The sequence below is a fragment of the Seriola aureovittata genome, chromosome 9 (assembly GCF_021018895.1).
Source record: "Seriola aureovittata isolate HTS-2021-v1 ecotype China chromosome 9, ASM2101889v1, whole genome shotgun sequence".
Taxonomy (NCBI): domain Eukaryota; kingdom Metazoa; phylum Chordata; class Actinopteri; order Carangiformes; family Carangidae; genus Seriola; species Seriola aureovittata.
Genome location: NC_079372.1, coordinates 16,778,452 through 16,803,325, shown reverse-complemented (window position 1 = coordinate 16,803,325; position 24,874 = coordinate 16,778,452). Strand labels below are relative to the sequence as shown.

Sequence of the window (24,874 nt, the reverse complement as noted above, 5' to 3'; positions counted from 1 at the left end):
CAGCCATTAAATAAATCCAGTTCATCTATATTCTCCTGATGAGGGAGAAAGCACACCACACCCATACCTTGTAAATGATACGATGCACAAAGTCTGATGTCGTGAAATTTATTTCATCTTTTTTAATGTTGCATCTGATTAAAATGTCTTTGTTTCCAGTGAGATTATTGTAAGACTATTGTTTTTACATACAGCAACACAGATGGGTGTTCATTTTCTAATGACTGGGTAAATTAAGTACAAGAAAAAAAATAAGATGACATGACTGCTCAGAAAAAAGTAGTCACCAACAATTACATTGCAATTACATCCAACAATATAACTGTAAACTCACTGTATCAATATCCTACTAAAAACTGAATATTCTATGAAGAAGAAATAGGATTAAATAAACCGAAAAATGTCTAACCTTCTGTTTTGTTTGAATTGAGATATTAATCATTGTCATTTCACATAGCAGACAGCATATTGTATAGATACATATTGTAAAATCGATGTCAGTATGGTTAATATGATGCTGTCTGCCTTAAATAAAGATATAAAAAGTCTGAGATCAGGTCCTTAAATACCAAGACTTAGTTAAGAAAGCAACACACTTCACTGGAGTCATCAAGGGAGCAAAATGTCAACTCACATTAGAGAAATGTCATGCTATTAATATTCTTAGAAAGGTAAGATAATTTTACTGAGAAAAAAAAAGAAAGAAAAAATATCATCTTCCTGCTACCTATTATCAAAAAAGGCATCTAGAAACTATAAAAAGCTCTGATAGTGATACAAAACGACTTCCTCAACAGAGACATCCAGATCATTTAATGAGACGTTGAATAACATGAGGGTAACTTTTATTTTGACATTTCCAGATGTATCATTATATATGCAAAATTATAAAGTTTAAAAAATATATATTTTTTAACCAAATAACTCAGATGTAACTATTTATATTCAGCCTGAACAAATGTGTTGAATACAATACATATTTATACTGCACAACATACGAACATATGAATATTACTTTCAACTTTTGGAACAAAAACAAAACCAAGAAACAACAAGACAAAGGTCGAAGCGCCTCCATCCGCAGCGAAAAGGTTGCCACTGCCAGTGCTTATTAAGATATGCTGTATATCCACTGGCCACAGATGTTAAAAATGGAAATATCCGTTGTGGCTGAAATTTTCCATTCACTGTCACAGTCTACAGATGTGCAGAAAGGTATGATTTAAAAAAAAAAAAATCACAATGTTCAGTAAAGGGACCCAAATCTTAACAAGTAGAAAGTAAAGAGTACGTAATGTTCTCTAAATGTCGACAGGAAACCACGTCACATTGCCATTATCTATTTATCTAACTATATCTATCTAGAAAATTACAAAAGAAAATGACAGTTTTTTTTGTCTTCTTTCCCTACAACATCTCAGAGCCCTCACATTATTATTTTGTAATTAAATAGTACTTTAAATGCAGGACTTTTACTTGTAACGGAGTACTTTATATGAATGTATGGATACTTTTATTTAAGTAAAGGATCTAAATGCGTCTTCCACCACCACTGATCCCTGTAGCAAAAGTAGGTCTCTGTGCTATCTTTAGTTTCCTTGGGCTGTAGCAAGAGGTAAATCTAAACTTTGCATATGAAACCACACATTATTAGAAAACTATTAATTTGATAGAAATGTCCTTGTGATAAATAACTTGGCAATATTTCATCCATGAAAGACATTTCTTACTCTTTTTATATAATGGCAAGTTCATGTGCTTGGGGTCAGATTTTACATCAGTGCTGACTGGATGTGGACTGTGGTTACAGGTGCAAACTGAAAAATATGACAGAGCTGTGAAGGCTGCGGGTTCTGTGGCCTCAGACTTTCCAGAGCTGTAACATACCAGTAAGTAAAAACGAACCACAGTTTCATGCAAAATGCAAAGCACAAACTTCTCCAAAGCGTCCTTTGGTTAGTCGCTGAAGTCACTGCCAACTAATCTCCAACTGATTACCAACCGCTATACTGGGTGCACTGTACGCCTACAAGATCTTAATATCTGGCAGCCCAGGCAGCTTGCACTCAGCTCAGGGGATCCCAGTGGGCGGAGAGCAGAAGCTGCATGCAGCATGTGATTTTTTTTGAAAAGATCTTTACGCTCAGGTGCGTAATTCTCGTGTCAGATCCTTTATCTAAGTAAAAATACTGATAATACGCTGTAAAATATATTATCTGTAAAAGCCATGTATTCAAAATATTAATATATAAGTAAAAGTACCTAAGTATTATCTGAACATTTAAAACTAGAATTACCGCCCTGTGGTTGTATGCCTCCGCCACTCAGATTACATCTCTGTTTATCCAGAGCCATAAAAAACATGAACCATTTGTGTGAAATGTCATAACTGCTGTGAGTCTTCACTTATGGCTGTAAAGTGTCGAGGTCACACTGACCTTGACCCTTGACCTTTCTTCCACCTCCAAAAATCGAACAAGTTCATCCAAGTGAATGTCTGTGCCACATTTGAAGAAGTTCTTTCAAGGCGTTACGGAGATATTGTGAGAACCTGAAAACAATACGCCTCTGGCTCTGGCCATCGCCGGCACAGAGACAGCGGGTGTTATATCATCAGACTATTACTGATTGTGTAAGCGCAGTTTATCTGTTGTAACTGGACAAGTGGTCAACTTTCAACCATTTAAATGCTGTTTAGTAGGTTGATCTGTAACAATTTGTCTTATTCTGGAAGTTGATATTTTTTCTATGTAAAATCTACATCTTTAAAGTAGCTAGTAAAAAATTTGCACTTTACTTTAAAATGTAGCATTTATAAACTGTGTAAAAACATTTATTAAATGGTTTATAAACCACTACAACCCCCGCGTTGAGGTAAAGTGTTATCAAAGTACGACGGAGTTGATATAAAGTAGGTATAAAGTGGCATGAAATGGAAAAACCCAAGTACCTCGAATGTGCACAAATGCAATGTTTGATTAAATGAGGAAACAAAGATGTATGAAGTTATGTTTATGTATGGAAGTAGAAGTCTTTTTTCATCCCATGAGACCGTGTCTTTTTTAAAAAATACTTGGCACAATTCTATTTTTCTATGTTCTGTAATTTGTTAAATTTTTAACTTGAATAATTGTCCTAGAAATACTTTGTATTCTATTCTTAGTCTTAGTAAAAATAAAAATAAATATTGTGGAACAATCTTGAGATTGAATTTTTGTGAAACACACAAACTGTAAAAGAAGCTTTATAAAATATATAATAATAAATATAAAATAATGGTTGGATATCCAGTCACATTACGTGTACTAGAAACATGTGATTATGTCAGTGTAGCCTATAAAATGCGTAATATATTGAATATATGCTTGTCTGGTCATAGGTGTCATAGGTGTAATGAGTCAGGGTTTCAGCCAATAACTTTCTTCTTCTCATTATCATTATCTTTGAATTATGTGAATTATCATTTTGTGTTTTCTGTGTAGAAGGACAGAATCAAGATCAAGATGGAATAGAGGTTACATACACAAGCTGTTACTTTCTCAAGCTGCAGTATACGTACGTAATAAACAGTACGTGTTATACATGGAAAATGTATTCATGTGTAGAAAAACGTGTCCGATTCACTTAACACATAATTAGACGCAGCCCAAATATGTAAAGTTCAGTGAACAAAATGTTTTTCACATTAGTTGCCGTCTTGTTGAAATATCCATAACAAAAAGAAGAGCAGTTATTTTAACAGGGATGAAATGTTTAACCTCCACTCAGTCGAATGTTGAATATTACGACAGAATATTGTGAATGTCTAATCTCACATGACGTGTGTGACTTGTGCAGAGGAGTTTTGACCACGTATGTCTCATTTATCAGAGGAGCGATCAGAGATTAAGTATAACTGGCTCAACCATCAGCTCATGAGAGGAGCTAGCTTGGCAGAAACAAAGCCACAAACCTCTGGGTTGGGTTTCTGAAAAAAAAAGTCTTCTATCTACACAGGAAATAGTGATCTCACACTTGCCTCTGCCTCAGATGTGTTCTCAGGAAACATGAAAGTATCGACTCCTAACTGTGTTTATTACAGTTTATTTGAAGAAAAAATAGCTGTGTATGTAAACTGGAGCTTTTATTTATTTTTAGTGTGTTACCAACACAGGAAATCCGTGAATTTTATTAATCTTCATTGTTTATTTATTTATTTTTTGTTATTATCTGTTCATCAACTGAACAAAACGTTAAAGGGCACTCGCACCAGCAGCCATCCCTGTGCTCAGGGTCTCACAGTGTGGTCCCACACACACACACACACACACACACACACACACACACACACACACACACACACACACACACACACACACACACACACACACACACACACACACACACACACACACACACATATTAGCACATACTGTTGCAGGAGAAAAAGGAAATATAGCTTTCAGATATTTTCTTTTTGCCAATTTTCATCTGCTCCTACAGAGTTAATACAAGAGGTGATGATGTCGTTCATTCACGTTATAATCACCTCCTCTCAAAAGCAAATTAAATCACTGTGTTTTCAACCTGTTACCATCAGAAATGATTTGCCGGGGGGATAATTGCGCAGACAGAAAGCCGAATGAAAAGCTGCACTTAGTCTTTATGTGGTGAGTACATCATGTTAAATGTATATGAATGATACACTGCTACGGTATTCAGTTAAAATTAGCTAAATTAACTTTTGTATTGTTAATTTTTTATTGTCAACAAATACCAGGAAAAGACTGAGACCAACAATGAATTGATCCTACTATTGTCACCTAAAAACTATTAAAAGTACACCAATAAAGCCAGATTACAGCGAGTGACATGTTCCCTCATTAACATGAAGACACACACTGCAGCTCATTAAGACTCAATCCCATGTGTATGTACACATCACTCCAGTTTGTTTAGAGCTTCACACTGAAAATAGTCCCCCTAAAATATATATATATATATATATATATATATATATATACATACATAATGGATGCAATGGTTACTTACTGGTTACTTTTAATTTAATAATTTTTAATTCATTTAATGTATTATTTAATTTTAAAGTTATTGATTAAATTATAATATAAGATAATTAAATAAATACATAAGATAATAAATTATAAAGTAATAAAATAGTTCTGTACTCTTGCTGTTCTGTGTTTTATCATTCACTTTTTTAAATTAGTGTAATTGAGAGTCATTAAGGGTTAATTGTTGTGAAGGTTGTGGGTTGTTGAATAAATACTATAAATATTTAAATGTAACCTTTGTTGTCAGAGAGCTAACGTTGTTCAGGAAAGGAACAACATATGTACACAAATATACCCACATTTGTTGTGTACGTCGTGTCTTTAATTCATCATTGCTATTATTATTAACATGATTTTGTTTCATTTATTTAGTTTTATCTATTTATGGAAACTGCAGTAATTGAAATATTCACATCTGTCTGTCTTTGTCCCAGAATAGAAATCATCCAATACAAACTTTAATTTACTTTAATTACTGACGTTTATTCAATAGTTACTTTAAAAAAAAGAAAAAGTTCACTATTGAGTACAAGCATCAGTAATATGAGTTTGAACAGGAGTTTAGTTGTTGGGACAAAAAGTACTCAGTGCAGGAATTACCATGTAAATATGTTGTAGCCTAGTTCCTAGTAGAGGGGATATTATTGGAATGGATAACATCAATACGAGCCAAGGTAGAGAACTTAAATTTAAATGATAATTAGATGATAACTGCTAAAGGACCATGACTTACACTGTCATGGTTGGTGACAATGACATACCTGTGGTTAGTGTTTTTATGATGGGTTCAGATTTGTACAGCAGCCACTGTAACTTCAGCAAAAACAACCGTGAAACAAACAAGAAAAAACAACAACAATATGTCGGCTAAAGTAAATTAAAAGCAAGTTTGTTTCATGTTGTTAACACATATATTTGATATTTTCATTTTAGTTTTTATTCAACTACTTATTAAGTTATTTACATTTTATTTTCTCTTGTTCAATATTTAATAAGCCAGAGTTAGAGAAGTTCAGGTGTAAATAATAAAGTGAATGACGGCTCCATTGAGCTGCTTCAGTTTCAGGGTCGTGGTGTTGTTGATATCGGCTCGCTGTCACACTGTCACCTTACTGAGACATCTGAATACAACACAGCCATTATTAATGTTATTAGCATGAATGCCATCGTTAATGTTAATTAAAGTTATTAACACCTCCACTTTTAGTGCTATGACAAGGTAAAATGGTGTAAGAAAATAACCCATTGAACTATGTTGTGACTGTCTAAAATCTAAAAATGCAATGTTTGTACAGTCATCTTTTTGGTTGTTCTTGTATCTGCGTAAGAGGAAATGTTGCCACCAACTTTTGGCGGCAGCATTTTTGGACAGATTTTGTTTGTAGGAAACAAAAATGGAGGTTTGCGTGATCGGGTGCGTTTCTCTGATCCGATCAAAAGGAGTGTGTTTGTGTGCATGTGTGATAGGTGGTTGTGGGCTCGTGTGTTACTTTGAAACTGATAAGCCTGCTCTGAACCTGAAGGCTCAACAGGAAGAAGAGTGACAAAAACAAACGTGCATCATCCACTTGTGCATGTTTTTTAATCTCTCTTTTTTTATTTATTAGTTTAGTAATTAACTGATTGATGTATCATTTGCAACATCGTCAGGTACTAAAGTCCCAAAACAATTCATGTTGCAAATTTTTGCAACCAACTGAGAGAAAAATAAAGATTTAAAAATAATGTCTTTAGTGAGAATATTAAATTTATCATTTAACTGCCTATCTACATTTAAATATATTATATTATCTCCTAATAGGAAATATTTTAATTTAAATAATTATAGGATTATTATTGAATTGAAAATGGTTCAAATTTATTAAAATTTTCAAGCATAAAAATTACAGTAAGAACTGAAAATGCCTCTTTCAGTGTAGTTTAGTTTAAAATATTTTAATGTCCTATATATTTTCAGAATAACAACACATGATGATTGTGTTTCATGATTTTTTTTTAATATGTAATTATATATTGTATAAAAAACTATTTTGTTGAGTGCTTTCTCATTGTTGATTTATTTTTCTGATAGATGTATTTTACATTAGTGTTTGCCGTATGTAATTTACGGACCCCATGAAGAAGCAATCAGATAAAACAATAGAACAAGGCAATTAATTTCTGTAGCACATTTCAATTCAAGTGAACTCAATGTGCAAACACGTACCCTGAACCCACATCCATCTCACAGACATAAACCACAGACACACAGTAACTAATCACACCTCTCAGAAAACAGAAAAGTTTTCAGTTTAGTTTCGGCACCGTTGTGACTAATCTCTGATCCTCCAAAGAACAGGACCGACAGCACCTTCATCTGTCTGGATCCCATAACCCGATGACTTTAGTCAAGAAGCAAGTTAGAATTATTTACCATTCACTCTTTTGGCCGACCCAAAGCGATTAACAAGTGAGGGACATCACTAAAGCTTCAGTGCAGTTGGAGTGTGCAAGTGCAAGACCAGGTAAAGATGCATACTAAGTGCTAATTAGACATGTTAGGGTGTTAGAGGTGTTAGGAGAGGAGGTGCTCCCCAAGGAGATGAGTCTTCAAGAGAGTCTTGAAGATAGAGAGGGATGCCCCAGCTCTGATAGCGTTAACTTGTTCCACCATTGGGAACCACAGACACGAACAGTCTGGACTGCGTTTGCCATGTGTGCAGGGATGGCAATGCTAGATGACATTCCTTGAAGGAACATAGCAGCTGAGAAGGAGCTTGTAGGATTGAGTTCGGTGCAGACCCAGAAGTCAGTCTGAAGGCAGCATTAGTGACTTGAATTTGATTTCGGGCGACAATGGGTAACCAGTGTAGGTCAATAGGCTGATTGAAGACCAGACGGGCTGCCATGTCATGTTCTTGACAATCTGTAAGGGTTTCACTGTGTGTGAAGGGAGGTCGGCTAGAAGAGCATTGCAGTGGTCGCGGCGAGAGTTAACCATGGCCTGGAACAAGGGTTGGGTGATGTACTGAGTCAGGTAAGGCCTGACTTTTTCTTATGTTGTCAAATGCAAAGTGGCACAGCCGATAGACGGATGCAACATGTTCAGAGAAGGATAGCTGGTCGTTGGACTTGTGGACTTGGTTGGGGTAGGATGATGATATTGATATCATGATGGAGGGACTGATTGGCTAAGAGTTCAGTCTTTAGGTTTAGTCGAGCGTCACATTCCTTCATCCATGCGGATATTGCCAGAGAGACAAGCTGAGATCCCCACAGACACCATAGGGTTGTGTGGCGGGAACAAGAGGTGTAATGAAGGGGTCCCATCCTTGGGGACCCTTAGGGCACCTGTGTGGGGAGGGGATGGGATCAGGACATTTGTCCTTGCCATGACTAACTGAAGGAGAGCCGAGGGAGAGGATTCAAACTAAGAAAGTGTTTGGACCGAGATGTCGGAGAGTATAGACAGCAGTATGGGGTGGTTCATCAAAGGCTGCTGATAGGTCCGGCAAGATTACAATCAAGGAATGAGCTGCAGCTCTGGCTGCGTTTAGGCTTCTGTCACAGACAACAGAGCTGTTTCAGTGGAGTGGCCGCTCTAAAAGCCCGACTGATTTGGATCAAGGAGGTCATTACGTGAGAGGAATCCTGAAACCTGCTTGAAAACTGCCCTTTCATTACACTTAGATAAGAAGGCAAATAAAAAGTCTGGTTGATAGTTCTCCAGTTGAGCAGGGTCAAGTGAGGGCTTCTTGAGTTACCTGAGACTGCTTAACTGCGGTTGGAAATGTTTCCGAAGCCAGTTGCTGGCAGAATGGTGGGAGATATGACTTGGAGGAGGTTTGTGGGAATGTGGTCCAGTGCACATGTAGTAGGGCGAGCACCCCTGTCAGTGAGTGGGCCGAACAAGAGAAAATCTGCATCCTTGACCTATAAAAATACCCGTCAGTCAACGTTTTGAATTTTGGTGGTGGGGCAGCCCTTTGGTTTATCTTTGTATTATAGATTATGCCTACACGATGACACCTGGACTTGAAGAATGAGAGAAGCGATGCGTCCTTGACGAGGTTGTCTCTGAAAGGCATCAGAGACTTGACAACTCAAGCCTGCAACCTTTTCTGAAAAGAAGTGGGCAAAGATATCAGATGAGAGGGCTGTGTCTGGCGGGGGTGTGAAGGAAGATTGAGTAATGTTTTGAAGGTGAAAAATAGTGTCTGTGTCTGCTGATCTTATTGTTGTTGTGTCAAGTCTCCCTGACAACTACCTCACAGATGCTCAGATTGTAAAACATGATGCACTGTTCAGGATTAAAATGCCAACAGTATATAAGGTAATTGAAATTACAATTACTACATTATTAAGACATTGCTCAAAATTGGATGCAATAATATCAATAATACAGTAAAATCAAGTAATGATATAACTGAAAGAAGCCATTCTGCATAAGGAATGATAAAAATTCTGTAATTTTACTTGGTAACTTGAGTGCAGTGGTTTTATGATAAACTTACACACCCTCAAAGACTTGAAGATGTTGATTTTGAGCAAAGGGGTTTTTGTAAAAGCATGTTTGCACCACTAGGTGGCAGAAAGAGACAATAGCCAGGTTTAAATGAAAATTTAGGATGAAAGTGTATAAAAATCTATACTATATAATGTAAAAGCCTTGTTTCTACTTCATGTGGGAGGCACAGTGACTCATGCACTGTTTGATTGCTTATTGCTAGGTAACTGAAAAAGGTGGCACCACTTCATTTTATTTCCCCTCCTGCCTAAACAACTTTTGCTCCAGCCTGATGCCAACACAAAGAAAGGAATCATGGAAGCCAGAAATAACAAGAGCTGGTGAAATTCAAAGCGGCCGTCTGATCAGTATCTCTCCATAATGGAGACCGAGTGGACCAGGCAGAGGAGTGGAGGGCGGCTGCTGCTCAGGTTCTATAAATGAACAGCTCTGCAGGGGTCCAGTACTAATCATCGCCATGTTTGCAGCAGAAAAATAGCTTAAAACGTTGCAATGATATCCACACCTCAGAGCACCTCAGGGATCATGTGTTGTAAGGTTTCTTTCATGGCACCTGCAGGGTTCAAGATAATGTTGCCTGCATAGTCCAGATATGGCGCTCCAGGTTGGGGGTGTGTAAGCTGCTGCTGTGAGGAGTCAGTGGCACAGTTCAAACAGTACACACACACACACATATATATATATATATATATATATATATATATATATACACACACACACACACACATACACATACACTTCTTTTGTGGTATTCTATGAACCACTGAAGACTGACTGTAGTCTTTCTGATACACGAACACAGCTGAAGTTACACCACCTCCAATGATCAAAGTGAAGTGGTCAGTGTCACAGCTGCAGACCAGAATGCCATTACTAATTCAAAATACACACACAGGGATCATGCAGAGAGTAATGAAAGCAACCTACAGCCATAATACACAAAAACACCTGCCACATGTGTAGATCATCATGTTATATGTTTATCAATCGTGTTATATAATTCTCTGGGCTACAGTGTCTATTCAAGCAGTGATGAACCTTTTTCATTTCAACACCATATAGAAGTTTGTTTTTATAACAACATACCAACTTATCATGTTATAATATGAGAAAGTTCTGTGATATAACAAGATAAAGTGATATGTTGTTATAACAAGAAAAGTTTCTTGTAAAAACAGAATAAATTGGCATCTAGCACATAACAACAATACAAGAAAATAATATAAAAATAAACATTATAACTTGAAAATGCTCTTGGAAAAATTATTTTTTTTTTTTAATTAGAACATGAAAGTTTCTTGCTTTAACGGGAAAGTGAAGAAATGTATTTTGTCCGTGGCAGCAGTCACACGTTGCCGTAGGTCAGCAACACATCTTGTTTGTCTGCACACAAATACTCTGGAAACAGATGTGGACTATACATCTGCAGCTCTGACAAGTCTGAGAAAATCAGGGTCCCAATGTTCAGGAGTGCGATGTTAAATCACCAGAGTAATTTACTTCTGCTAAGAAGTCATGTTAATTATTTTTGCGTAGGTGGAAGATGAGACACAAGATGGGTTGGTGTACTTTCCTGGAGGCAGGTGATCAGGACCAGCAGACCAACACCGCCACCAAACCAGCAGAGAGAGACAGGCACAGAACCTACAGAGCCCCACCAACACCACCGAGCCCGAACTGCACCCAGAAACAGAACCACAACCCTCACAGCAACAAGAAGAGGAACTGGACTCAACAGATATCAGCCTGGCAGGAAGTGATGAGGAGGAGGCCTAGACCCTTCCACGCCCGTCTTTGGTCCCTGTGGCAGACAACTGGGACAATTGTTTGAAGGCTGCAGAGCTCTGTGTTGATCCGCGGAGGAGGAAGAGGAAGAATTTGCTGATAACCCTAAAACATTTCAATCAGGAGAGAGTTCATTCTGAGTCAACGTATAAACTTTTATTGCCATGTGGCAAACAAGAGAGGAAAAGTTAGAGATGTGAGAGTGTTTGGGGATTAGATTGGAGGTTTTACACAGATCAACAGAAAGGACCTGACTACCTCTTCCACCACTGTGTCATCCTGAAAACATCTCTCATGTGAAAGCACACAGTCCAAACATTAACATCACAGTGTAATTACAAGTAACAGTAGTTTATCTATCACATGTTTTTAGAAAATATTTTTCTTTTGTGCATTAAAAACCACCAGTAACTCCCTGCCCATGACTAAATCTTAAAACTGAATGTTTTGTTTGGAGGGCCAAGTGTGTAGAACATGTGCATGTTACCCTGCCTCGCCACTAGAGGGCACTGTAATCCTGCCATCCCCCCCCCCCCATTCGTATCATGAAGCTCTGCAGACAGAGTGTGAGAAGTTTGACGAGGTCGAGAAGGTCATCCTCTGATGGGAGTTTATTGTCATGTGCTGTTTCTGAGTCACAGTAGAATGAATTATTATTTTCCATCCATACTGAGCTGATATGTGGTTGCGTTTTTACTGCAGAAACACCCGGGTGACGTGGCATCAGTCTCAGACAAGGAGCCCAAGCAAGCCAGTGCGTGCACTTTGTTGTTCAGTGGTGGCTTGGAGGAAGGCAGGTGTCTGCTCAGCAAGAAGATTGTATATGATCACTTGGTACATAAGGCTGCTAGTAGCGCTAGTCTCTTGACTTCTTTCAATGCCCCAATTCCCTGTGAGTATTGTTTTAAGATAGACTTGAACCATTAAGGGGTTAAAGCTTAAGAGTTTAGTTCTGTACTAATCTTTGAGAAAACAATTAGCAGTGTTTGTGAAGAGAAACCAGCATACAAATCAGATCATAATATTGAAGGCTATTGTTTATTGTATATAATGTTTGCATTCTGAGTGGATTAATGCATATTAGGTTGGTTTTATGCACATTGACTTGAATGTATGCGCCTACATATGGCTTTGTACAATCTGTTCAATTTCCTGCTTGTATGAGTATTCCCGGCGAAACTAAACATAAGAGCCAGGCTTTGTACCACAGAGATGCTTCATGATGCTGTGGGCTGTAGGGAAAGAATAATAACGTGGATGAAAGAATGAAAGAAATTTACACTCTGCTAGCGTGATCATCAGACCCAGAGTCATCATTTCCTGTTGTTCAGCTGCCTTTTTTCACTGCCTGGGTGAAAATAATAAGACTGCAGTAGCCAGACAGCTAACAAAGTCAGTGTGCATGTGTCCCACGAGGAAGAACCCTCATTATTCTTGTTCAAGAGCCTTTAAAATTTGGCACCTAGACAAAAGATATTAGAGTGACGTTTATTGTGTCTAAACTCATATCCGGCTTGAGTTCCACCTTATTTTTCTCAATTGTTCATCTTCATTCTGCCCTGCTGAGATCTAAATAAGCATCTTCAACAACATCTCTATCATTGCCATTACATGACATAACTGGAATAATGCTAATTATGAATCTGTGTCGAGACCAGACACCAGGGACTGCCAGGGTATAAGAGGTGATAGGATGATCATTAATCTTTGATTGCTAATTATCATTAATCATTTATGTACCACAGCCTAATGCTGCATCCTACTCAAGCTAACGCGAGGCCACAAAGAGCTGCTCTGGAAATGTTTCCTCTAATTTAGGGAGCATCACACATGCTGGCTGAAAGTAACTGAGAGTGGTGTTCATCACTTTAATTGCATTGCCCTTCAAGTCAATTTGGTCCTACAATGGTTCAGCAGTTTCTGTGGGGGTGTTTCACTTTCTCCTCTCTGCTGTCACTGTCACCTGACCCTATCTGCTCAGATTGCAGAAGGGAAATGGATCTTACTGGGTAGATTTTATACGGCAGCAGTGTTTTCTTTTGAAATCCCACCATTAGCATATCTGGCTAACTAGCTTACTACAGTCGGGGTTCCCATATTCTTGCCTGGAAGACTCTTGAGATGATTTCAGACACCCAGGAAGTGGACCGTACCATTTCCAACGTCTTGTCTTCCTGCCTCACTTAACTCTGCCAGCGGCTCCGTCCTGTAGTCCTGCACAAACAAATTGAGACAGTGCAGGTAAATGTAAGCAGCAGTAGCTAATTATCTGGCTTGTTTAATAAAAACTTTACTTTCTTACCTTCAGAGTTTCTGAATTAGATTGTGTGAAGTATTTACAGATGAATGCAAATGTTTCTAACTTTAGCCTTAAGTTACAGTTTAGCTAACTAATGTTAGCTAGCTGATAGCGAACCCTATCATTTCCATGTCCAATTCCTTGTCATTTTATTATCAATATAAAATGTCATATCTAATTTTTGCAAACACTGGCGCTCAGTCGTGACACGATGGAGGATTACTGTATTTGTTGCACAGATACGTTTTGATATCAATACTCAGTTTATTATTTCGATTGGTGTGATGGTTTAGTTAGTCTTACTTTTTAGGCACCCTCTTTGTTTTCACTCAGGAAGAGTTGTACCTGCTTGGGTAATTGAACAATATTAAAATACATGTGCCCGACACCTCAGTTCACTGAAGCAGGTGCCTGCGCATCTCACATTTGAGACGGGAAATGTTTGTCATTTTTACTCATTAAATGATTTATCTTCCTCAAAATTGTTGGCAATTCATTTATTGATACTAACCGATTAATCAATTTTACAAATCCAGCATTATGTGCCACATGAAAATGGAAAACTTAACAGGCATAGGAACTGTAAATAAAGGGGTTGATGCTGAAAATGTGCTTTTATCTTCAGTTAAACTGAAGTTAATTTCCAGTCAGTTACTCACTGTGCAACATACTGAAATGCTTTCTGATCAACCAAAGGTGTAGAAGAATGTTCTCTCATGATGGCTGTTTCCTGAGGACTGCAGCTCGTATTTAATATGACTGCGTTAATATGTTCTGTGCAACAAACAGCTCCCTCGGAGAGAATGAGGAGGAAAGAGAGAGAGAAGCAGCTGACCATGGAGTCATACATCCAGTTATTACTACTGTGAGAAAAGAGATGCTCATTGTGATTTTTCTCTCTCTATATAGGAGTGCTCCATCCATGCGCTGTGCTTGAAGTGGGTTTTGATGTCAGCTTCATCTATAATGGATCAGGTGACATTTTTCTGAAGAAAGCTCCCGATACACCTCTTAAGAGACAGGCATGGAAATAGGTACATGGAAATAGATCCCGGTTTGCTCCTGTCATTATCTCTGCTCTTATTCGTTCTCCTCCTAAAAAAAAAAATGTACACAGGACATATGAAATCAGACAGCAAGTCAAAATAGTTTATTATAGTACAGGATTCATAGTCGAGGCACTACCTCACATTTAGTATAGGCACTGAACTACTGCACTGGAGTCACAGCCACGACTCGGTCTGAAAACCAAAGCCTGCCAGCCACACTGACGCTGGCTACGCACACACGTACAATACTGTGTGCCCCCCCCCCCCGACCGACATTCAGCCACATCGAGACTCCAAAATATGACATAAAGGTGGTCAGTGAAGGGATCTGATGTGGATCTATTTGCACCGAAGCATGTAATCTGAATAATTGTTGAGAAGACTCTTTTTTTTTTTTTTGTATTCCCTTCAAGATGACATTTGAGTGACAGTTCGGGTTGTTTGACGTGGGCTTGTGCGAGATAGTTATCTACAGTCAGTGTATTACCTGCAGTAGGTTCAGATCAGCGCGCTCCCAGTTTAGAGAAGCGGCCGGGAGCACTAGCACAGAAGCTGAGTGATGTACTGCAGTGGTCAGCGGAAGAAAAAAAAAAAGTGTTTTAGCGTCTCAAAAAAATCAGACAGAAAAATACTAATATCAGTTGAAGCGTACGCTTTATTTTTAATATTTTCACCACTTGCCCTCAAACAGCCCTTTCTTTTGGAATCACTGGGAACAAACTGATCTGAATCTACAGCAGGTAATACATTGACTAAAGATAACTATCTCACACAACCCCACATCAAGTAACCTTAACCATCACTTTAATATTGTTATTAATAAAATGGAAATTCATGCAGTTGTGTAGCGGTTAATGGGACCGGTGATATCCTGCTCTGAATCAAAACTTTGTTATGATTTTAAATACTTTTTTTTTGTCTTTTGGTCTAACAATGTGACTGACAGGCTTTGGTGAGGGGAGGCAGCCTTTCCATTTGTACATTACATCATCCTACTACTCTGATTGACCCTCGTCTTGTCCTGGATTCTTTAACACTGCCCGATACACTCATTGTATTCCTCCTTCCGTCCAACACATTAAGAAAACACTACAGTGTCATATTGATCTATTACAGTGACGACAACAACCACAACAGTTTTTATTATTATGATTACCATTATTGTTATAATAGGAATCATAATAAAAAAGTTATCCCTTCTCGTTTCACTCTTTGTCTGTGTGAGTAGGTAATGAAAAGGAAACACTCCTCCTCCTGTAAACAGGAAGCGGCCTAATCTTGTTTGTTTATAGAGGGATTATCAAGGAGCATAAATTATGTTGTAGTAACTTTGTACATCTGTGGCGCCGAACGAGCAGCTCACATCAGCTCGAGTAACAACACAATGTGTGTTTGCTGCTGAGTGATGCTTAACACTTCAGTGACCCGCTGGCTCGGATCTGAAAACAGACGCAGAGAAGACGTATTTAAGGTGATACCATCATTTCTAGTTCTATATGATGATATGTTTTATAGGCCAACCTACTATGACCCCAGTCAAAATCAGCAAGTTCACAAAATGTGTGTTTAATTAATTAATTTGCTTCCTTTCTGAAAAAAAGAATACCACACTCACATCTGCGCACTAAGCATGAAGCTATAGGTGACAAAGAATAAAGAAAGGTTCTCTCCAATATCTGCTCGAAGATCCACTCACCAACTCTTCTAAAATTAACACGTTCTTGCGTCTTTTTGTTTAATCCATACGGGGCCAGAACGTGTAAGAGTTTGTAGTTAAAGTGTGTCTAATGTGCCGCCACAGGTGTCACCAAAGATAACAGATATTTGAGAACACTACTTTTACTATTTCTCAGCAAATAACAGCCAATCGCGGTGACTTCCTGGAGTCTCGTAATAACACTGAGGTTGCCAGGCAACAGCTGTACAGAAGTACCAGGTGGATGGAGCTACTTATTAAGGTAATCATGTCCAGGTTGTAACTTCATAGTATATGCAGAGACACGAGAGTGGTGTCAATCTTCTGACACATTAACACGTTAACCAAAATGTCAAACTCTCCAGCTGAAGCATAATCACGTCTCGTTTGTCAGGAAATTAAAATTACCATGGTTATGATTAGTGGACTAATGGTCTCTCAAAGCTCCATTATATAATAACCATGTTTCAGAGGTAGTGATTGTGGATGAGTATATGTGTATTTCAAAATTGTAAAATGTTATGATAAAATTTGAACTGTATAGAAAATGTTTGTGTAATTTAAAATGTAATGTGTGTTACTGCCATTTAGCAAGATATCAAGAGATAAACCTGTGATCAGATCTGACCACAGGTCTGTCGCATTGTTATGATTGTTTAAAGGTGTAATTCAGCAATTTAGTGTTGCACTTCCATAAAGTTGGGGCACTCACAAGACACAGATTTTTAAAAATAGTGGTCTTTATCCTGATTTTTATGCCCTAAAATGGGTCAAGACTCAGCTCCCATTTAAATTATTGTTCTAACAATGCTGCATTATAGCAACTAAAACTTTCTGGATTTGAGTGGAACAGAATTTTATTTGTCTCAGTCAATATGATCTCTTTGTAATAAACAATATATCATTGTGTAAAACTGAAATTAATTTTATATATATATGGGATATTTTTTCATTTCTATTTTTCATAGTTATATTATTTGAATATAGGTTCCCAGTACTGTTCAGCTGCGGTCGCATCTGGATCCAGCCGTTGTTAGTGTTAGCCTGAAGTCAGTGCTGTATGGGTTTGATTTACGGTAAGTGCATAGTTTGAAGTGGCAGAAGTTTGTTTGTGTGTGGGTGGGTCTGTCTTTGTCATTTGACTTACAGGGGTTATACATGTGTTTCTACAACTATATGAGTACATAGTCATTATAGGGATAGAATATAAAGTGTAAAGCATTATAACATAAATAAGGATATATTTAACTTTGTAGTGTTTCGCACACTTTGCCTCACACCTCCTCACACACAGCATCTGAGTGAGTCGAGTCCTCCCTCCCTTACAGTATGTTTAGTTTTCTATCTTATCACCTTCAGAACATTTAATCAAGTTCAGTAAAACCTCCCGAATCACATTTGCACACACAGAGCACATGGCGATACTGATCCACTGAGACCACAAAGCAGTTTACCAGGTTTCCACCAGGTCGATCACTGTAGGGAAACGGCACGGTAGAGCGAGAGAGAGAGCAGAGGAGGAGAGGGATGCTGGGTTTGTGTTTCCCAAAATGTCTGTACAAACCAGTGTCACTTTAACAATCAGCAGGGAAAACGGTGGACAGCATTGAAGAGCAGTGGTCCTCAAGCTGCCTGGGTTTTGAGATGGTGATTATTTGAAGCATCTTGGTTCAATCACAGTATTAAAAGATAATTATTCCATGTCAAAACTCATTTGTATTTTTTTTTTTAATTTTGCTGATGGCTATTTAGATCTGAAAACACAGAAGTTATAAAGCACAGGTCAGCTTGTTCGTTCTAAATATATCTCTGTTGTCCTTCCTGTCATTCTAAACATCACCTTTTCTATTAATAACCATTTGTTCAATAGCATGATTTCACACATCCTCGTCCTCAGTGTTACACAAACTGTGCTCCTATGCATCTCACCTGACCTCCATGGTGCAAATGAACAGATTTGTGTATATATTTCTATTACAAAAATATTCGCCGCAACATGAGCCCAAGCAAAGCTTTGCAACAACACACAACTAGTGACAAACACTTTAGGGAACCCAGCTCAGGTCTGGACAACACCACGACACATCAGTCACCTCACAACCTCAATCCACAACACAAACGACTGGAGGGCAAAAGAATTAAGAAAACATGAACAATTAACAACAAAAAAGAGATACTATTATATCTAATCCTGATCACCTAATCAATAATAATCAAGGGGATGTTTAATATATATTTTTTTCTAACTACAGACCCCAATATGAAATAAAAAAACAACAAGAACACATGGGTATGCTAATGTAGGAGGAACACATTTATGCTACCTGCGGGTGTTGACACTGTTTCCTGTTGCCCAGGAAACGGTGTTGAAATTATTCCGCACAAAAAAAAAAAAGTAGAGAGGCTTTTCATTATCAAAAATAAGACACAGTTCTACATTGGAGTCATAAAACTGAAAATAGTGTAAATTCAGCATCTTCCGCCCCCGTCCTTGCACTGTGCTGAAATCACCCCTGTTGTTGCGTCAGAACCTGAGTCTGCGGGCCTTATTTTTGTTAATCAAGGCACAAAGTGTGCCATCCACAGTGCGCCTACACTAACACAGGGCCCTGAATGCGTCTTGGACAAGAGGGTACATACTGTATCTACAAATGTTCGAGAGGTAATGATACACAAGGCAACTTTTTTTTGGGGGGGGGGGGGGGGGGCAATATACGTCATGTCTGTTTGCTCCAGATAATAAAAACGTGCCTGAAAATGTGTTGAACTTGTGCATTTGTTTCCATTTTTCCAACATTGCTCTGCTCTGCAGGGTATTAAAAGACCTGTGGACTGATTTTAGGGCACTTATTGCTTATAAAATTGCCCTGTGCCTCAGGTTCTGCAGATTCATTTAGACTCGGTTTGAAAAATGTCACCCAGACACTCATGCTAATTTAAACCATATTAATGCTGTTGTCATGGGAAGCAGGTTCACAATACATTTTGGCTTTCAACTAGTCTGGTAAGAACACATTTACATACACATTTACATATGCTTGTGCATCATCTGCTCAGGGCCTGCTAAAAAAGTACAGCGTGTAATTAGCTGCTACCTGTACTGAAGCATCCTGCTCTTTTGTTCTGTTTCTCAACCTGCTGTCAGAAGCAGTATTAGGTTTCATCCCAGTGAGTGAACAGCCTGATGTCGAACGTCACATCAGGAGCCAGAATAACAGATTTATGAGGAATCTTTTCTATTGAAGAGAAAGTCTAGATTTATGAGGCATCTTCTCTGTAAAACAGTCTGACAGTGACAGGGTCAGAGAGGGAGTGAGAGAGAGGTTTAGAGAAAAAAAAAAAAAAAAAAAAATAGTACAAAAGAAACCAGACAACCAAAAGAGAGAGCGAGCACTGGCAATGTCCCAGAATTCCTTGGGGACTGCAGTGTGGCAACGGAGAGGCCTGAAAAGGAGACAGTGTACATCCCCCACATGGCTCACACAATAATAGACTGAGTGTGTCTTAGTGTCAGAAATTTGCGCACACTCACTCACTCACACACACACACACAAAAAAAAAAAATGATGTGCTGAAACTGGACAAATTAATATTCTTTTTTTAAATATTAATGATGCATCAAATGACTGTGTCTTGTGAAAGTTGTCGTAGACAGAATTAAAACACAAATCTGAGGCTCTACAGTTTTTTAGCCTCTTGTAGCTCATTGTTTTCGTTTTGGCAAATTCTGTTTTTGTCAACCTTGTCTCCAGTAGCAGCAGGCAGCTAGCTGGTCAAACATTTAGTAAGCTAATAAGATATTGTTCACATGGAGTGGTGGAGACCAAAACAGAGACAAAAAGATAGTGAAAACTGTACACAACTGGTGGAAAGAAGTACTAATGAATGCTAATGTTTCTTTGTATCTGCAGGATGAGTTAATACGCAACTGCTTGCTAACACTTGTTGTTTTCAGTTTGTTATGGAGTTCCTCTGCCCCCTAGTGGCAGAAATCAGTGAATGCATGAATCAGAAAAAAAGAATGTAAATGAATGCAACTTTAAAGCTGCACAATTATAAATGTAATTTTTAGATAATAGATCCAATGTCTGTGTGTAATGTGAGATGTGTAACTTTATAGTTTTGGTTGAATAACAATCTCATCATCCTGCAGCAGCTCGCCGTTGTTAAACGTGAAAAAGCTCTGATGATTTTTGCGTATATTTGGGTTAAATTACCTCAAAATAAATTCTCATATGGAATGGTCCGTACCTGTGAGTGAGTGAGCGAGCATCCAGGCTTGCAGGTCTGTGCTTGGATTTGTGTGTATTTGTGTGTGTGTGTGTGTGTGTGTGTGTGTGTGTGTGTGTGTGTGTGTGTGTGTGTGTGTGTGTGTGTGTGTGTGTGTACAGTATGTGACGACTGTGTGGCTAGTACCTAATGCACTCAATTAGGTGCACACAATGTAGCACCAGAAATAACCAACTGTCACCTGGTATCTCATCTGAGCTCCGGCAGCTTCAGTGCTCTGTCACAGCAAAAGATATGTGACTCTGTTAACAAGGTCTGCCAGGGTGCAGACCGGAGAACTGTAAGAGGTGGGGCACGACAGTGAAAAGGACGTGCGATTGTGTGAGTGTAGGAAACAGTGTTTACTCGTGAAGCCAGAGGTAGCTCTCTCTCCTCCTTATCTGTATTGTCCTGTTCTCCTTTCCTGCATTAGGAGACGTGTTGGTTCAATCCCATCAGCATCCTGCAACATTTACTCAGCTATTTAAAATAGTTTGGATGTAGCAGATGAATGTTGTCTTAAAATGATGCACTAAAGGTGGAGAGAGGTGTGTTAGAGCACTATCTGTGAACTGACCAATCAGATCTGATGATCCAATCTGGTTTTAATTTAGCAGTTTCTTCCTTACTGTGCATTTATCATTTTGTAGCTCGCTCTGCCTTCAATCACTTAGTCATCAAATGCCCTGTGGTGATTCTCCAGGCAGTGTGGAATAGGAGATTAAACTGGTAGATCGACCTCAGACTACTTAACATTTCAGTATAAGTTTCACTAATTGTATCACCTGCTTTAGCTGTAATGGAAAATAATAAATAATAAATAGATTCTATATTTTTGATGTTATTTAGGCTGGAGCCCATAATTCTTTGCTGGACTGCAACCTGAGCCACCAAAGCATCTAAGTGCTGACTGACTCAGTTGTGAAAAGAGAAGCTGATGACCTCAAGTGGACGTTAAAACAATACTACGAACATGAACAGGCGTCAGCAGAACAGCTGCAGGGACAACAAAGACCAGACCAAGAGAGACCACACGCCAACACTGCGCCAGGTTATTACCTGTTGTTTCTTGCCCACCTTCGTCTGCTGTCCACAGGTCACTGAATCTTTCACAGATCATTCTGCAGAGCAGCTCCCTCCATTATCTTTCATCCCCGACTCTTGCACACAAAGCCTCACCTCTGCTGAAACAAACTCAATCTCCACCATCTGTCTTTTGATTATGAAATGCTCAGCCGCTGTAGGACTGAAGGGTGGCTCTGAACGGCCTGAAGCAGCTGTAATCAACTCTGATTCACAGCAGTTACAATGGTCTCTAATGGCGACGTGTCAACTTGTATCTTCTCTTCTCAAAGCATTACCATAGTATAATCCTCTGCCCCTGACCTGTTCAGTCTGTTTCACTTACAGTATAATTTTTACTTTCTACACAACATAGCTAACAGCGCTGTGCAGCACGTTTTACTTTTCCAGTAACAACCGGTGTAAGTGGATTACTAATCCCACAGTTTGTTTCTTTGACAGTTTGGAGGTCAGAGTTCACATTAGTTTGGTGTCCGTGTTCAGATCTGCTACAGGAAATGTTAGCTTGCCACTGGATGTGCTGGAATGTGCAAGCTTCTAACCAAAGATGCCTCGGGGTAAATCCAAACACGTCTCATTCTGAAAACATACTGTACTTCTTCTTCTTGGCTTTCAATTAAATATGGATTTTAGCCAGCTTTCTTACTTGATTTGTCATTTTCTCTTTAGCTTATCAGTGAAGCACTTTGAACTGCACTACTTATCAACACACAGTGTAAATAACATAATCCTATTTGTATCATGTTTGCGTGATCAGATTTGACTGAGCTTTGTTTAAATTTGATGTTAATTTCTGGTATCAGGAGCAAGGTGTTGTGAAGCACTTTAAGCCTCTTTGAGCTGTATGTATGTATGCTGCTGCTGGAACTGCTGACGGTGAGCAGAAGGCCAAACTACAATAGCTAACTTCCTGTTGTTTTAAGGACAGCAGCACACACCTGTCTCTTTCCCTTCACGCATTATCTTTGCCTCATAATTTGCCCCAACTGAGGAGGCGCACCTCCGAACACCTCTGGTTCAGACCAAAACAGGTTGTTTCACAGACCTTACAGTGCTCTGTCAAGATTAAATTCCTTACAAAACACCAATCATAAAAATGAAACTATAATCCGGATGTACTGTATGATTTTGTCCTACTCTATAGCTCCAAAACGTTTCACAGGTATCATCACCTTAAGATGCTCTTCCCTTCTTATCGATCATCCAGCTGATGTCAAGTTGAGGTAAGAATTCAATGTGCAACTATCAATCATAAAAGTCGAGGGAACATAATATGTCAGGAAGCTGATGTTCAGATTATTATTTATCTGTCTGGATGCTTCAGAGCAGCAGGTAAGACTGACTCTGTATTCAGTCCACAAGCAACTTCATCCCTGTGCTCCAGTGCGAAGGACCATTTGAGCTTGGTGATTAATTGCTGTGGTGCTAATGTTGAAGCAGACGTGGAGAGATGCGACAAATAGCAAGATGCCGACGAATTCGACCACAATCGACTTTTCTTCAACTACAAATAAAGGAAACACAGTGACTGTGGTCAACATCAGTCGACGTTTACGGATGGACCTGTTCTGACTTCTGACTAGTGGCTGTTGGAGCTGTTTTGTGGTGTGAACGCATGTTAAGGGCAGCTCTCGTTGACACTGTGGTAGCTGTTGCTAGCAGTGCTAACTTTCATACATATACAGTACAACACTGCAACCAAAGGAGAAGAACCAAAACAGACATTCACATTCCCAGAACGTCACTGTCTAAAACAAAGTGTTTTCTAAGGTCGTAGAAAAGTGTCCAAGCTCGCTGTCGCAGCAGCAGCAGCAGGGGAGAGCGACACTGCTGCAAAGAGGAGATACAGATATGGCCCTATGTTCCTTTAATATCCAGAAAAGTACCCTGCTTTTATTCTGAAAAATGCTCAACAGTTCAAAGGCGTGTTGTTTCATCAGACACGGTATGTGTGCGTCTGTTTTTTGCAAATTTTTTTTGTCTTCCTCTGATTTCCCCAGAGTAGAAAAGCTGTCAGTTTTCTGTCCTTGCCAGTCACAGCAGTCTGATTGAATGTCCTTAATCTTGCATTTGTCCATCTCTGTCACAAACTGGTTCTGCAGCTCCTGTTTGAAAATGCTTGTCAAGTGTGAAAAATCACTCCTTACATCCCAGTATGCAAGAGGAATCCATGAGTTGGACATAAAGATAGAAAAGTATCTAAGTGTGATCTGTGGATCCAATTCATGTGTTTTTGTCTGTTTATGCACAAACATGAATAAAATATCAATGCCGGTTTGCATTTATTCCAGTGTGTGTGTTAGTGTGTGTGTGTGTGTGTGTACATGTGTCACACTGTTTCCTGTAAGCAGAGAGCCTCCACGGCATTACTGGGTCCCTGGGCAACACCGCCGATGACAAAGAGCATGCTGGTCATCTGCAGGAGGGCAGAGGAGCAGCGTGCGGTGGGCATGGGTGCCACGTACTCCCAGCGCCGCTTCACTGGGTTGTAGCTCTCAACCGTGCCCAACGGCGATGGCTCGTTACCTGCAAAATGGAAAGTGAACTGTTAGGTTCTGTTATGCTGTTGTGTTCCAGATGTATGAGCCAGGACCTTAATTCACTTTGACAACAACTGGAAACATACAAATTCAAATCACAAGATAGATATGGTTCTTTCCTTTTCAGGAATATAGAAACAAACAAACATTCACACACATGCAAAGAATCCAAGATAACACCACCGACCCTTTTGTTTTCTATCTACAGCCCCCACACCGGCAGGGGGCTACTCGCACACCCCACAACCCTTCACGCCACTGTTCTATTTCCAGCCTCGCTGCCCATGAAAAGACACGTTTTTTTCCCAGAGAAAACGCTGTTTTTTATTTCCTGGCTCCCGCAGCAGCTCTGCTTCTTGCTGCCTCTCGTCTGTGCACAATGGATGAAGAAAGAATACTTGTTGTGGTTGAAAAACATAAACAGCTACACAACCCACATTCGTGTTGTTACAAAGAGAATGGCAAAGAAGATTTTGCCTAGCGAGCCACAGCTCTGGAGAGGAGCTGAGAAATCAACTTTGAGTGGTGGGTGTTCACACGATGTTCACACTAGGTTCCATTTCTTTTTTGACTATCAAGCAGGTTTAGGTTC

At 39.1% G+C, this 24,874-nt stretch overlaps 1 protein-coding gene across 2 annotated transcripts in view; it reads right to left on the bottom strand.

The window, feature by feature from the left end:
• Nucleotides 1-14,780: 14,780 nt before the first annotated feature.
• Nucleotides 14,781-24,874, bottom strand: part of LOC130174955 (kelch domain-containing protein 8B-like) — a 163,413-nt gene continuing 153,319 nt past the window's right edge. For both annotated transcript variants that reach the window (XM_056385208.1, XM_056385207.1), the window contains one exon: nt 14,781-24,268. In XM_056385208.1, coding sequence (XP_056241183.1) covers nt 24,072-24,268 — 197 coding nt within the window. In that variant the 3' untranslated portion in view covers nt 14,781-24,071. The remainder of the gene's footprint in view (nt 24,269-24,874) is intronic.